This window comes from Gorilla gorilla, chromosome 10, assembly GCF_029281585.2.
Source record: "Gorilla gorilla gorilla isolate KB3781 chromosome 10, NHGRI_mGorGor1-v2.1_pri, whole genome shotgun sequence".
Lineage (NCBI taxonomy): Eukaryota > Metazoa > Chordata > Mammalia > Primates > Hominidae > Gorilla > Gorilla gorilla.
Window position 1 is genome coordinate 110,526,099 of NC_073234.2, and position 16,088 is coordinate 110,542,186.

Genomic DNA, 16,088 nt, shown 5'->3' on the forward strand with positions numbered 1-16,088 from the left:
GCTGGGACTACAGGTGTGAGCCACTATGCCCAGCCTTTATTTGGGTTTTTTTTTTTTTTTTGAGATGGAGTCTCACTCTGTTGCTCCAGCTGGAGTGTAGTCGCGCGAGCTCAGCTCACTGACACCTCCGCCTCCCAGGTTCAAGCGATTCTCCTGCCTCAGCCTCCTGAGTAGCTGGGATTACAGGTGTGCGCCACCACGCCTGGCTAATTTTTGTTTTTTTGTTTTTTTTGTTTTTTTTGTATTTTTAGTAGAGATGGAGTTTCACTATGTTGGTCAGGCTGATCTCAAACTCCTGACCTTGTGATCCACCGGCCTCAGCCTCCCAAAGTGCTAGGATTATAGGCGTGTGAGCCACCACACCGACCTTATTTGGGTTTAAAAACAAATCACCTGGGTGGGCATCATGGCTCACGCCTATGTAACCCCAGCACTTTGGGAGGCCAAGGCAGGCTGATCACCTGAGGTCAGGAGTTCGAGACCAGCCTGCCAACATGGTGAAACCCGTCCTACTGAAAATACAAAAATTAGCCAGGCGTGGTGGTGGGTGCCTGTAGTCCCAGCTACTCAGGAGGCTGAGGCAGAAGAATCACTTGAACCCAGGAGGTGGAGGTTGCAGTCAGCCAAGATTGTACCACTGCACTCCAGCCTGGGTGACAGAATGAGACCCCGTCTCAAACAAAACGAAACAAAACAAAACAAAACAAAACATCTAACAGATGCACAGACCTTCATTCCAGCCAGTGAGAGCATGTTGTTCAGTTTATACATCCCAGACTGCACTGGTGTTGTATACAGCAGGGCATCATTAAACTGAAAGTAGAAACATTTCAGGGGAGAAAGTAAAGAAACACATTACTGCCACAAAGATTTTGACAAGATACAAGATTAAAGGATAAATAATACCTCTTTGCTAATAGCTCTCTGAATAAAATACTTATATTCTGCTATATACACTAGAACTACCCAGAATGTTTTATTAGAATATAATTTAAAAGGCACTTTCTGGAAAATGTGCTTTATTTCCAAGTTCTGTAACAGATTTAATATTTTTTGAATTCTAAATCCCACAAAGGTATTAGTCTGCCTAAACAAATGATTAGAACAATTTTCCAAGTTAGAAATGGAATAAATTCCAAAAAGAAATAATCTTCTGGTTATACATCATAACAGACGTTATTTCCCATACTTGAAATGCAATTAAGTGGTACGGCCAGTTCAAGAAGCTGGTGAGGCTGATATTTGAAGGTGCTAAGCTTATCTACCATGTATAAACGTCTCCTTTCCTTAAGCAACTATCCCTACCTCGGCCACATCAGAACTACGCAAGTCCTCTTACCAGGAAAAACATTCGAGGTTGCATCACTTTCCGAGACAGCTTCATCAGAATTCCTTCTTTGAGAAAAACCTGATTCACCCAAACAAACACCCATTTAGTCCTACCATCACAACACAACGGCAATATAATTTCCTTTTCAACTTTCTTCCCTGAGAATTTTTTTCATGACAGACTGGGGAGCCCCAGTTTCCTTGAGATTTTTTACAGTCATAGTTAATTTTAAACCCTTAAATCATTTAGGAACTGGACAAGCAAGCAGGGTTGGATAATTCCAATATTGGCCCCGGGATACTGTATGGAGGCACATGTAATTGACTGAGCATGTATTTGATCCTGAAGCATACCCAACATCCTGACAACTGCATTTTGTAATTTTCCCGAATTAATTCCCTAGGCCACTTTTGTGCTATATGAGGAGGATCAAAATACCAATTTCCCCCCTCCCTTCATAATCCTCTCTTACATTAAAGATGTTAAATGAAATTGTCTTCAAAACTGTGTGAGGTCGCTGGCATCACACAATAAAACGATCCCATTAAATCAGATACTCTGTGGGGTCCCTTGCCGCTCCCCTAATTGAACTGGACTTACTTCATAAATGGGCTTATTCCTAATTGAACTGTCACAGTGACTTACATCATGAATGTTTTAAACGGATAAAGTGATCAAGATTGAATCAATGAAGAGTAACAAAAACAACCTATTTTTATAAAATGATAAACAGATACAGATGGTACCTAAATGCATCGTATTAAGTTTGTGAAAAGCAATGTAAAATGCTTACCCGACCAGGCTGCACAATTTCATGGTGTCCATTTAAGCTGTACTGAATTTGCATAAGTTTCTGAAAGTTGTCCTACAGAAAGACAATGGAAAGCATATGAAGGCCTGGGCTTTCAGGTTCAAGACCACACCAGCCACTGACAACAAGACACTTACTCCTTGCTTCATGGTGTCATTGGCGTGGTTGGCTACCTCTATAACAACAGCAAGGGCATCTGAAATAGGCAGGAACAAAACGTGCATTTAGTAGTTACAATGGAAACAAACAGTTTGCAACATTAAGCAATTCCAGGGGACAAGATAGCTAGTTTATAGCAACCAACCTCTGGAGGAGCTTATTGACTGTGAGTAGGCAGAAATATAAGGTTCAATGAAGTCAAAACCAAACCAAACCAAACAACACCACCACCACCAAAAACCTGGCCAAAACAATATATAGGGAAATAATGAGCCAAAAGAAGACTCTAAAGAGACACTGTAGACCGTGTTTATTAACAGTATGAATGTCAGGGTTGTTTTGTGCTGTGATTTGATTATCCTATTCAAGTTTACAAAGATAAGGATAAGATTTCACCTGGAAGATAAGCACCATCCCAGTATAAACTGTCTTGGGAGAAAAGGATCGTGAGGAAAAAGGATCTTGTTATAGGAAATAAAAACTACGAGAAATGACTAAGATCAGGTCTCAGTCTCTTAGTCTGATTCCAAGAGGCATGAATTAGAAATGGGGGAAATGCCACTTGGAAGCATCCTAGATCTTAGGAATTTGCAAGTGTCATTTTGTGAGCTGGGTTACTAGCTTCATGGGCCTATCTGTGTTTTATTCTTTTTATTAACCCTTTGCCTTTAGCAAAGTGTTTTTCCATACTCCAGCCTTGTCATCTTTATAACTAGGTCTAAAGGAAAAAGTCTGCATTTTCTCAGCTTTGGGGCTGCAGTTATTCTCAACCCAAGGCCATAGTGCTCCCTTAGGGACATGTGAACATGTGTAAAGACAATTTTTGGTTGTCACAATGACCAAGAAGATCCACTGGCCTTTAGTGGGTAGGAGGCAGGGATGCCAAACTCCATGCAATACTCCTTAGAAACCCACACAAAGATTATTCAGAACAATATGACAGTAGCATTCCCACTGAGAAAAACTGGTAGAGTGTTAGAGAGGGAAGCATCTCCTCCTGAGGCTGCTGTGGCAGTGACAGTGGTCATCAAAAAAAGGACTATTAAAAAAAAGAGTGGCTGGGCGCGGTGGCTCACGCCTGTAATCCTAACACTTTGGAAGGCTGAGGTGGGCGGATCATTTGAGCTCAGGAGATCGAGACCAGCCTCAGCAATAAGGTAAAACCTTGTTTCCACAAAAAATCCAAAAATTAGCTGGGTGTCGTGGCTCATGTCTGCAGTCCAGCAATTTGGGGCGCTCAGGTGGGAGGATCATTTGAGCCCAGGAGGTCAAGGCTGCAGTGAGCCCAGATCACACCACTGCATTCCAGCCTAGGCGACAGAATGAGGCCCTGTCTCAACAAAACAAAACGAAACAAAAACAACAACAATACATCAATTTCTGAAAAGGGGTTGAGGTGTTTTGGTCCAGTTATTGTAATCTATCAAAGGACTGTCTTCCTGGTACCAGCCGTGGAGGCTTCTGTATTCTTTTTTTTTTTTCTTGCTCTGTCACCCAGGTTGGAGTGCAGTGGCACGATTTCGGCTCACTGCAAGCTCCACCTCCCGGGTTCACGCCATTCTCCTGCCTCAGCCTCCCAAGTAGCTGGGACTACAGGCACCTGCCACCACGTCCGGCTAATTTTTTGTATTTTTAGTAGAGACGGGGTTTCACCGTGTTAGCCAGGATGGTCTTGATCTCCTGACCTCGTGATCCGCCCGCCTCAGCCTCCCAAAGTGCTGGGATTACAGGCGTGAGCCACCACACCCGGCCTGTATTCTTTCCACATGTATCATCATCACTATTATTAAAGGAAAGCAGGTTTTTCCTTATATAGAGACCCTGACTATATATCAGAATTTTTTTTTTTTTTTTTTTTTGGAGACAGAGTCTTGCTCTGTCTCCCAGGCTGAAGTGCAGTGGCATGATCTTGGCTTACTCAACCTCCGCCTCCCAGATTCAAGCAATTCTCCTGCCTTAGTCTCCTGGGTAGCTGACATTACAGGTGCACACCAGTATGCCCAGCTAATTTTTGTATTTTTAGTAGAGATGGGGTTTCGCCATGTTGGCAGGGCTGGTCTCAAACTCCTGACCTCAGGTGATCCACCCGCCTCAGCCTCCCAAAGTGCTGGGATTACAGGTGTGAGCCACGGTGCTCAGCCATGTATCAGAATTTACGGCGCCTGGTACCCTTTTCACAGCAGGTTCAAGAGGTTACCGTGGACACATTTCCTGCCTTCTGGCCTGCTGGAATTCCCGGTGGACAGGGGAGAGATGCCTTAAGATTTAATGGATGACAAAGCTGCTGCTGCTACTTGGTCACCTTGTCTCCCAAGCTCTACCTTCCCTACTCCATTCTGTGATTCTACTTTCCCCACGTCATCCCGTTAAGAGGCCCTGATGCCTCTATTCCTTTAACTCTTCTGCCTACCTTTCAAAGTTATTCTTGCCTCACCTTCCCTCACCCTTGAAGTCTCATCCACACTGCTCACCACTCTTTTTCCTGAGACAGAGTCTTGCTCTGTCGCCCAGGCTACAGTGCAGTCGTGGGATCTCGGCCTACTGCAACCTCCATCTCCCAGGTTCAAGCGATTCTCATGCCTCAGCTACTGAGTACCTGGTATTACAGGCATGCACCCCCATGCCCCACTAATCTTTGTATTTTTAGTAGCAAAGGGTTTTGCCATGTTGCCCAGGCTGGTCTTGAATTCCTGGCCTCAAGTGATCCACCTGCCTCGGCCTCCCAAATTGCTGGGATTACAGGCATGAGCCACCACGCCCGGCCACTGCTCACCATATGATTGCTGTGCCTCTGGCCATACAGTGGGCCTCACTGTTCACTGGTTTTCTCATCTATGTCTTTGCTGTCACATGTAATTTCCTTTAAATAAGCTCCTTAATCTCTGACCCTGAATTTGTTTTATGTGTAAAATGGAGCTAATAACTCACTTTCATTGAAGGCAGAAGCCCAGGACCCAGGACAGATGTTTTCTTTCTATTCTATAAGTTCCATGTACAATCTGTATCCTCACGAGAGGGGCTGCTGTCGGGAATGCTCATTTTTCCTCTCACCCACTCTCCCATTCATCTCCAGTCCTACTTTTTCCTGCAAAGCTTCCCTGCCTCTTTAACCTTCACACTTTTCTCTGTCATCCAAATAATTCTGTCCTGCTCGGTGCACCCTTACTTTGAAGTCATTTGCTTTGTTCTTTATTTGATGGGTATTATAAACTTCTTCATCAACTAGATATGATCACTGAAGACAGGAAACTTGTCAGATCCCCAACCACAAGCTTTTCCTTTAAAAAAAAACCGCCTGTAAAAGCATAATGTACACAAACAAGATGTTAGAGAAGTAAAATGATTAAAAGAATATATAAGAATCTCTACAAAAAGGGTTAAAAATGTTCACTTTTTACTCTGCAAATGTAAAGGATATACAAGAATGTTATCAGGTGGGGTGTGGTGGCTCATGCCTGTAGTCCCAGCACTTTGGGGGACTGAGGCAGGTGGATCGCTTGAGCTCAGGAGTTCGAGACCAGCCTGGGCAAGATAGTGAAACCCTGTCTCTACAAAAAATATAAAAATTAGCAGGGTGTGATGGTATGTGCCTGTAATCCCAACTACTTGGAGGGCTGAGGCAAGAGAATTACTTGAGCCCAGGAGGTTGAGGCTGCAGTGAGCCGTGTTCATGCCACTGCACTCCAGCCTGGGTGACAAAGTGAGACTCTGTCTCAAAAAATTAAAAAAAAAAAATGTGTTCAAAATTCATAAAATTAATGGACTTGCTTAATATGTTTCTGCAGTTAGACCCAGGCGTTGCTGGGCATGGTGGCTCACATCTGTAATCCCAGCACTTTGGGAAGCCAAGGTGGGCAGATCACTTGAGGTCAGGAGTTCGAGACCAGCCTGGCCAATATGGTGAAACCCCATCTCTACTAAAAATACAAAAATCAGCCAGGCATGGTGGTACATGCCTGTAGTCCCAGCTACTTGGGGGGCTGAGGCAGGAGAATTGCTTGAACCCAGGAGGCAGAGGTTGCAGTGAGCCGAGATCGTGCCACTGCACTCCAGCCTGGGTGACAGAGTGAGACTCTGTCTCAAACAAAAAAAGAACAAGGGGTATACTTGTGACATTTGAAAGAGGTTGTTGGGAATAAACAGAAACACCCAAACAGAATTAATCTGTGTGTATGTGTGTGTATCTGCAAGAGAGGGAGGGAGAGAGATTGTGAGGGAGAGAGACACAGGCAGACAGACACAGGAACTCCAATTATCCCACTAGCTATGAGTCCCTCATGTTGTAATGGATTGTTTCCCTTAAGTACTACTAGGGCTGAGGGAAGGCTAATATCCTATTGTTAGACAGTGCCAGAATAATATGCTTTTTTAGACTCATTCCTGCTTTGTAGTTTAGTCACTTCATGGACTCATGATTTTGAAGCTTGAGGACCTTGCAGATCTGGTTCAATCCCTGTTTTTGAAAGACAAAGAAATGGACCTCTAGGGAAACTGAATATGGCACGGGCACAGAGTGACTGAGCACAGGAGGGCAAAGATTCCTGACCTCAGCCACCACGCTGGCTCCACAGTCGCAAGAGGCTGGTTCCCATGCAGGGCTGGCCGTGGGTCTCCCCTGCCCATATCATCTCACCTATCCCCAGCACTGCTTTACTACTTATCTGGTTCTATGTTAATCTGCTCAAAATGGAGTTTCCAGGAAGGCCTCAAGTCTTTTTTTTTTTTTTTTTTTTTTGAGACAGAGTCTCGCTCTGTTGCCCAGGCTGGAGTGCAGTGGCGCAATCTCGGCTCACTGCAACCTCCGCCTTCCAGGTTCAAGCAATTCTCCTGCCTCAGCCTCCCAAGAAGCTGGGATTACAGACGTTCACCATCACACCTGGCTAGTTTTTGTATTTTTTTTAGTAGAGAAGGGGTTTCACCATGTAGGCCAGGCTGGTCTCAAACTCTTGACCTCAGGTGATCTATCCGCCTCGGCCTCCCAAACTGCTGGGATTACAGGTGTGAGCCACCGCACCTGCCCTTCAAGTCATATGAAGATAGTTTGTAATGCATTTTGTTATCAATATATTTTTACTTTCTAGCCCTACCTAAATAAACATAATATAAAAACTTCTGCAACCACAGAAGTTATTTACCTTGAGTATCTCTGTAATCTCCAGCATCTTCTATGAGATTCTTCAAATAATCTAGAAAAGAAGAAAAAAAGTATTTAAGTACAATAAACCAGTGAGCCCCAAACACATATCTTTCTTTTTCAATACTTCATTAGTCTTGCTGGTTAATATACATGCTAGTCCAACTTGTGCTAACTTTCTAAAAATGTGAAAAAATAAAGCCCTGAGATCAATTTGAAATCAAGACATAGAGTCAGAGCTAGAAAAAGCCTTGGAGGAAACATTGGTTATTTTAGAGATGAGGAATCAGATTACTGAGCAAAGGATCTCACCCAACTCACACAACCTCTTGGTGGCAGAGCCAGCATGAGAATTCAGGTCTCCTAATGCCCAATTCAGCTTTTATCCCAACACATAGGATCTTGAGATCAGACATACGTGTAGTATAAAATTCTAAGGCATTAATCCAATCCCTAAAAGTCTCCTGCATTTGTTAATCTAAGAGTCTAACAATGCTCAGGACACCAAGGGAACTCAATATATGTATTTAAACAGGTGGTTTTCAAATGGGGACAAATTTGCCCGCTAGGGTACATCTGGCAATGTCTGGAGACAGCTGTGGTTGTCATAACTGCGGAAAAGCGGGGGCTACTGGTGGCTAGTGGTTAGAAGTCAGAGATGCAGACTGGACTCGGTGGCTGATGCCTGTAATCCTAGCACTTTGGGAGGCCAAAGTGGGTGGATCACTTGAAGTCAGGAGTTCAAGACCAGCATGGCCAACATGGGGAAACCCCATCTCTACTACACACACACACACACACACACACACACACACACACACACTACACACACACACACACACACACACACGTCAGACGTGCTGCTAAATATCTTATAATGCAGCCCTGCAACAACAACAAAAATTATCTGACCCCAAATATCAATAGGTCTGAAGTTGAGAAACCTTGGTTTGGATGAAGATAGTCTGTAAATAAGTAATATGGTACATAGTAGTTCTTATAATACAGAAAAAGAGGTAATAGAAGAACCTATATTTAATAAATCTTTAACACCAAGGAAAGTCATGGAATTTCAAGGCAATACTTCCTTCTCTGTTGAGAAATGCTGGATGGGCTCCCATTACCTGTTAAATTAATACAAATTCCTTTCTGGAATTTAAAGCCCCCTGCTACATGGTCCCTATCAATTTTTCTCTCTCTCTTGCTACTGCCTAAAATGGGCCCTTTGTTCTGACTAAATTTGATCTGTGCAACCCCTTAAACACTCCCCATGTGTCCCCCTGGCTTCACACCTTTTGTCTCTAATAGTCCCTTTTTCTCGATCCCTTCCTCTGTCTCGCTTATACAAATTCTACTCACACTCTTCAAGGTTCTTCTTAAATCCCCCTTCTCTTACAAAATTTCCATTTGAAAGAAACGTTTTCTGCCTTTGAATAACACATGACACAGCAGTCTCACTTTATGCTTCTATCATTTTCTTTTTCATTAGACTCAAAGCTCCTTGTGAGCAAGTCATCTGACACATCTTTCTCTCACACAGCACTTAGTCAGGGGCTTTGCACAAAGGGGACAATAAATGCTTACTGAATAAAAACAGTTCACTTACTCATTCAAGACAGAGTCTCACCCTGTCGTCCAGGCTGGAGCACAGTGCTGCAATCATTGCTCACTACAGCCTCAAATTCCTGGACTCAACCAATCGTCCTGCCACTGCCTCCCAAATAGCTATGACTACTGGTGTGTGCCTCCATGTCTGCTTTTTTTTTTTTTTTTTCTGCAGAGGCAGGGTCTCGCTTTATTGCCCAGGCTGGTCTTTAACTCCTGGCCTCAAGCAATCCTCCTGCCTTAGCCTACCAAAGTGCTGGAATCACAGGCAGTGAGCCACTGCACCTGGCCAAGAATATATTATTTTTTAGATAGGATTGTATTTTAGTTGAGGTAAAAGGCAATAAATGCTGAAACCAATTCTAATGCCAGTGGGAACTGAGGAAATGAAAGGAGGAAAGGTGTGTTCAGTGACTGAATATATCTTTATCAGACCCAACTGCTAGTTAGTACTATTACGGAATAGATACAACTTCATCTCATGGATTTATGATATCATGCTCAGAGGAACAAAGGAAAACAGGGGTATTGGTGCCAGATCTTCAAACATAACAGATGACACAAACATACGCCCAATTGCTGAAACTTCGTAAGTCTTTGAGACAGTGATCTAAGAGCCTGTGTGAGTCTAGACGTGCACATTATAAATATCCAGCACTGGCAATAAGCCATGGTGAGATGTTATGTATAAACATATTAAGCTTCCCTGCGCCATGGCATAGGTTCTATCTTGCCAGAGACCATCGCTAGCAATTTAGATCTTAATCTGAATGAAGAGAGCATCCCCCACAAAATATAAAGGAAAAATGAAGTGGGCACACACAAAAAATAAAAAATTCCCAAATTAACAAAATACATAAGTTATATGTTACACTTAGCCCCATCTGGAGATGAAAATAAATATTCTCACTCTGACCCCACTCAGAATGCATTCAATATATTACATAATCCGTGTCTGGTAAGTGCAAACATGTAACATTTCTATGGCTGACAGTTGACAGGGTTGGGGAGACAAACTTACCCTCCCTATTAGATGTTCTCAAACCCTAAGCTACCTCATTAATTAAGTGATTTTCCTTAAGCTGTTAGATAGTTACTATATCTTGTTGTGGAAAGGAATGCAGATTTACCGAAATATCAGACTCATGGCGACTTCCTAGTTTGTCTTAAATTTCTGTTTTTTAATACAGAAGTATATCCATGAAAACAGAGACATTTCTCTAAACCAAAAGGGCTCCCCAGAAGATGTCCATATTAGGAAATCCTGACCTCAGAATCACTGTGCTGAGCCTCATAAACTTCTAAGTTGCATTTTCTTTGCTCGTACTCAAACATGAACTTTTATGAACACAGTTGAAGTACACTGAGCAGAAAACCCACCATTAACACGTTGCAACATCATGCTATTAATCAAGGAAGTAACGGAGTTAGGTTTACCCTCCTTGCCAATTTTTAAAAATATCTTTATGGTCTCCAAAATCCAACTCTCCAACTTATCCATCCATCCATCAATCCATCCATCCATCCATTCATGTTTTTAGGGCATCTTCTCGCAGTATATCTTTTTGAGAACTTTTACCTTGGCAAAGAGAGCAGGGCCTGGATCTCCTTAAACAGTTAAGAATCACCTGGGGCCTTAACTGCAGCATAAGAATGTGACTGATCACCCTGAGTCAGATGGGAGGAACAGGAAACCAGTAGCTGCCCCAGTAACTGTTATAACCCAGGTGAAACCCAGGAAAGGAGACCAGACAGACACGCCTATATTGGTCATAGGGAACCACCTATTACCTATCACTTAGGACCTGGTATTCGGCAGAAGCTTTCCTAATAACAACGAGGAGAGCAGTCATTTCAGTTTGCCATGTTAGACTGGTAGTATTCTATGACCTTTCTGTTCCTGCCAAAACAAATTGAACATTATTCAAAACTTCACTAATAAAACTGCCTCAAATGCCACTGAGGTTATTTTTATCAAAGGAAAAAAAAGATGTTGGTTCAGCATGAAGGTACACTACAAAATGTACTCTCTGGCCACCAGGTGGCATCACTGATTAATAAAAGTTAATTAACTCCATCACCATCACCCAACATGAGTAGCAAAAAATTAACTGGAACACAACATACTATGTGCAACTTCTAGGGATATGCAAGATCCTTTTTCTTTCTTTCTTTTTTTGGAGGGTCTCGCTCTGTTGCCTAGGCTGGAGTGTGCAGTGGTGTGATCAATGCTCACTGTAGCTTCAATCTCCCAGGCTCAAGTGGCTGTCCCACACCTCAGCCTCCCAAGTAGCTAGGACAACAGACCTGTACTACCACGTTGGGCTAAGTTTTTGATTTTTTGTAGAGACGATGTCTCACTATGTTGCCCAGGCTGGTCTTGAACTCCTGAACTCAAGTGATTCTCTCACCCTGGCCTCCCAAAGTGCTGGGATTATAGGTGTGAGCCACGGTGCCAGTACAAGTTAATTCTGTTCTCATATAAAATGCCCAAGGCCACCGAGCGCAGTGGCTCATGCCTGTAATTCCAGCACTTTGGGAGGCCGAGGTGGGTGGATCATGAGGTCAAGAGTTCGAGACTAGCCTGGCCAACATGGTGAAACCCCGTCTCTACTAAGAATACAAAAACTAGCCGGGCATGGGGGCGCATGCCTGTAATCCCAGCTACTCAGGAGGCTGAGGCAGGAGACTCGCTTGAACCTGGGAGGCAGAGGTTGCAGTGAGCTGAGATCGTGCCACTGCACTACAGCCTGGGTGACAGAGCAAGACTCTGTCTCAAGAACAACAACAACAACAACAAATTCCCAAGACCAGGCATAATGGCTCATGCCTGTAATCCCAGTACTTTGGGAGGCTGAGGTGTGCAGATCACTTGAAGTCACGAGTTTGAGACTAGCCTGGCCAATATAGTGAAACCCCATCTCTACTAAAAATATAAAAATTCGCCAGGCATGGTAGTGGGCACCTGCAATCCCAGCTACTCAGGAGACTGAGGCAGGAGAATTGCTAACCCAGGAGGTGGAGTTTGCAGTGAACCGAGATTGTGCCTCTACACTCTAGTCTGGATGACAGAGTGAGACTCTGTCTCAAAAAAAAAAAAAAAAAAAAAGAGAGACAGAAAGGATGAGGACCCAATATATACTATATCTTGTTGGAAATCTAAGTTTTCTGTATAAGGGTTCCCAGGGAGCCTTACCACCACTCATTGATTACCTAATCAATACATAACCAACTGAGAGCAGAAACTAGTCGGAAGTCCTGTTAACCATTAATAAAAATTAGTCATCTGTGGGAATCTGGGACTTTTTGCATTCAACACCCAGTCAGATTCCTGGACCGTGCACTGAGAAATGTTTGGCAGCAAAGCACAGAGGAAATGAGTGTATAGGAGGGATAACATTCCAAAGTCAAGTGTTTTGAATTTGAGGACACGTCTTGCTTTGTATTTTTCAGATTTCTTCTTTCCTCCATAAATATGTAGTGGGATCAGCAACACATACAGAATTATGGGATCCAGAGAAAAGTAATTCTAGTCAATATGACTTTGTAAAGTTTTATGAAGTTTCAGATTTTGCAAGAAACAACCTAAAATTAGCCTGACTTGTGAAACAAAGTACTGATCATTTTAAATACCAAAAACAAGCATCAAGTGTCAAGTTACAAAACATACTGACACTTCAAGGCAGCTTGGCGAAGTGGTCAAGAGCCCTTGCTCTGGAATTAGAAGACAGAATTTCTTGGGCCAGGTGTGATGGCTCATGCCTGTAATCCCAGCACTATGGGAGGCCAAGGTGGGAGGATACAGCCTGGGCACATAGTGAGACCCATCTCTAAGTCTTTAGATGATGATGATGATGATGATGATGATGATGATGATAATAATAAAGATAGAAATGCTTACTCTGCCTGGTCCAGCCACATCTAGTTGAGGCATGGGACTTTGGCCATGCCCCATAGCATTTTTGTGTGTTAATATCCTCATGCATAAAATAACTAGGCTGAACCAGAATGAAAACTGTAACGATTCTCATTCTAAAATATCATGAAACATATTTTGTTGAATAAAATAAAAAATGAAAAATTTGAAGAATTAAATAATGAGGAAAACTTAAACTATGAACATCTCTGAGAAAAACGATTACTAAACTATTTCCTTGTTTTTATAAATGCTTGATTTGACTTAAAAACCATCCTAGGGGTATATCATACAGTACTTAGGTGTTCTATTAGCTCTTTAGTGCATTTAATTTGTTTTGGCTATTTACATAAGTAGGATGGCAATACAACCTTATCTCCCCATATAGTCCTGCCTTATACCTGCTGTCCAGGCATAATTGTAAATACTGTCCTCTTTTACTTTTGTAAGTTAATGGGTTTGGATTTACAAGTAACACTGATTAGCACTGTCGGCTGGTGTGGTGGCTCACACCTGTAATCTCAGAACTTTGGGAGGCTGAAGTGGGCAGATCACCTGAGGTCAGGAGTTTGAGACCAGCCTTGCCAACATGGCAAAAACCTGTCTCTACTAATTAGCTGGGGGTAGTGGCACATGCCTATAATCCCAGCTACTAGGGAGGTGGAGGCAGGAGGATCGCTTGAACCCAGGAGGCAGAGGTTGCAGTGAGCCAAGATTGTGCCACTGCACTCCAGCCTGGGTGACAGAGCAAGACTCCATCTCAAAAAAACAAAAATAAAAACAAAAAAATAGGCCAGGTGCAGTGGCTCATGCCTGTAATCCCAGCACTTTGGGAGGCTGAGGCAGGAGGATCACGATGTCAGGAGTTCGAGACCTCCCTCACCAACATGGTGAAACCCCGTCTCTACCAAAAATACAAAAGTTAGCCGGGTGTGGTGGAATGTGCCTGTAGTCCCAGCTACCCAGGAGGCTGAGGCAGGAGGATCACGATGTCAGGAGTTCGAGACCTCCCTCACCAACATGGTGAAACCCCGTCTCTACCAAAAATACAAAAGTTAGCCGGGTGTGGTGGAATGTGCCTGTAGTCCCAGCTACCCAGGAGGCTGAGACAGAAGAACTGCTTGAACCCAAGAGGCGGAGGTTGAAGTGAGCTGACATCACGCCACTGCACTCCAGCCTGGGTGACAGAGTGAGAGTCCGTCTCAAAAAAATAAATAAATAAATAAATAAATAAATAAAGCATGCCTTCTTCCATATTTCAGATTCTTTCCTTGGGATCAGGGAGAATAATTTATTTATTTATTCATTTTTTATTTTTTTTTTGCTTCATGATTTGTGATATAGAAAAAAATTAAAGTTAAAAAAAATTTTAGGCTGGGCATGGTGGTTCATGTCTGTAATCCCAGCACTTTGGGAGGGTGAAGGAGGTGGATCACCTGAGGTCAGGAGTTCAAGACCAGCCTGGCAAACATAGCAAAACCCTGTCTCTACTAAAAATAGAAAATTAGCAGGGCATGGTGGTGTGCGCCTATAGTCCCAGCTACTCGGGAGGCTGAGGCAGGAGAATTGCTTAAACTCCAGAGGCAGAGGTTGCAGTGAGCCGAGATCGCACCACTGCACTCTAGCCTGGGTGACAGAGTGAAACTCCACCTCAAAAATAAAATAAAATAAAATAAAATATTAAATTATTTTTGGGTGCTTGATACATATCACAAAAAACCTTTCCTAAAGGGATGTGAAACTTTTAATACAAATATATGAGAATAACAGTTTCAGTAAATGCCAATTTTGTGTGCTGCAGTTTTTTATTGCTAATAGAATAGGTAAACTGTTTTATTTGATAGTTATCATTCGAAGGACACAATACACCACTATATATTTATTATGTGCTCTTTTTTCTAAGTTATTATATTTGTTCATATTTTTAGTCTAGATGTCTATTTTTAGTATTTGTACTGAAATGAAAATTTCCTAGAGGTATATTTTCTGATGTGCTGTTTGGCTTTTTACTTTGACTGTATTTTAAACTTTTATAATATTTTAATGTTATGATACTGGTGCAAAGGTGCCTCAAAAAATAAAATAAATAAAATGAAATGAAAAGTGTCAATATTTTCATTTACAGGCTGGCTGCTGTGGCTCACCCCTGTAATTGCAGCACTTTGGGAGGCCGAAGCGGGCAGATCACTTGAGGTCAGTTGTTTGAGACCAGCCTGGCCAACATGGTGAAACCCTGTCTCTACTGAAAATATAAAAAATTAGCCGGGCGTGGCGGCAGGCACCTGTAATCCCAGCTACTAGGGAGGCTGAGGCCGGAGAATCACTTGAACCCAGGAGGTGGAAGTTGCAGTGAGCTGAGTTCGCATCATTGCACTCCAGCCTGGGCAATAAGAGTAAAATTCCGTCTCAAAAAAAAAAAAAAAAGATATATATATATATATTCCTTTATAATTAATTTTTCTGGGCCTACAAAACTATCTTTCATCCTGTCCTCATTTTAGAGTTTCAATAAATAGCCAGTTTTATAATTCTTCATATTTAGCTCTGATTTTATTTGTAGTATATGTATTAATGTAGGGACCTTGATTTGTTTTTCAAATTATTATTATTTTTGAGATGGAGTCTCTCCTGTTGCCCAGGCTGGAATGCAGTGGCATGATCTTGGCTCACTGCAACCTCCGCCTCCTGGGTTCAAGGGATTCTCCTGCCTCAGCCTCCCCAGTAGCTGGGACGACAGATGTGTGTCACAACGCCCAGCTAATTTTTGCACTTTTAGTAGAAATGAAGTTGTATCATGTCGGCCAGACTGGTTATTTTTCAAATTATTAATAGGTTATTTAATAAACAATCTTTTTTCTATTGTCCTGGGTTTCCTACTTTGTCATACATTAGATTCTTATAAACACAGTCCATTTCAAGTTACTTCCTTATTACATAAGGAATAATTCCTTTTATAAAAAAATTAATAGATCTATTCTTGCAACGGTATTGTGTAACTTTAATTGTTGATGCCTTAGAATATGTATACACTGGCATTTGCCTCCCAGAATATTATTTAACAATGTACATATCCTATTTATTTCTATACACAAAATCATTTTGACAAGTAATGATAAAACTCCAAAATTCTAAG

At 42.3% G+C, this 16,088-nt stretch overlaps 1 protein-coding gene across 1 annotated transcript in view; it reads right to left on the reverse strand.

Moving 5' to 3' along the window:
- The window catches only part of FGD6 (FYVE, RhoGEF and PH domain containing 6), a 136,953-nt gene that overhangs the window by 25,757 nt on the left and 95,108 nt on the right, over positions 1-16,088 (reverse strand). The window contains exons 9-13 of the mRNA XM_019039355.4: positions 7,436-7,486; positions 2,279-2,337; positions 2,124-2,195; positions 1,340-1,408; positions 730-813 (exon numbers count right to left, since the gene is read on the reverse strand). Of these exons, the coding sequence (XP_018894900.3) occupies positions 730-813; positions 1,340-1,408; positions 2,124-2,195; positions 2,279-2,337; positions 7,436-7,486 (335 nt within the window). The remainder of the gene's footprint in view (positions 1-729; positions 814-1,339; positions 1,409-2,123; positions 2,196-2,278; positions 2,338-7,435; positions 7,487-16,088) is intronic.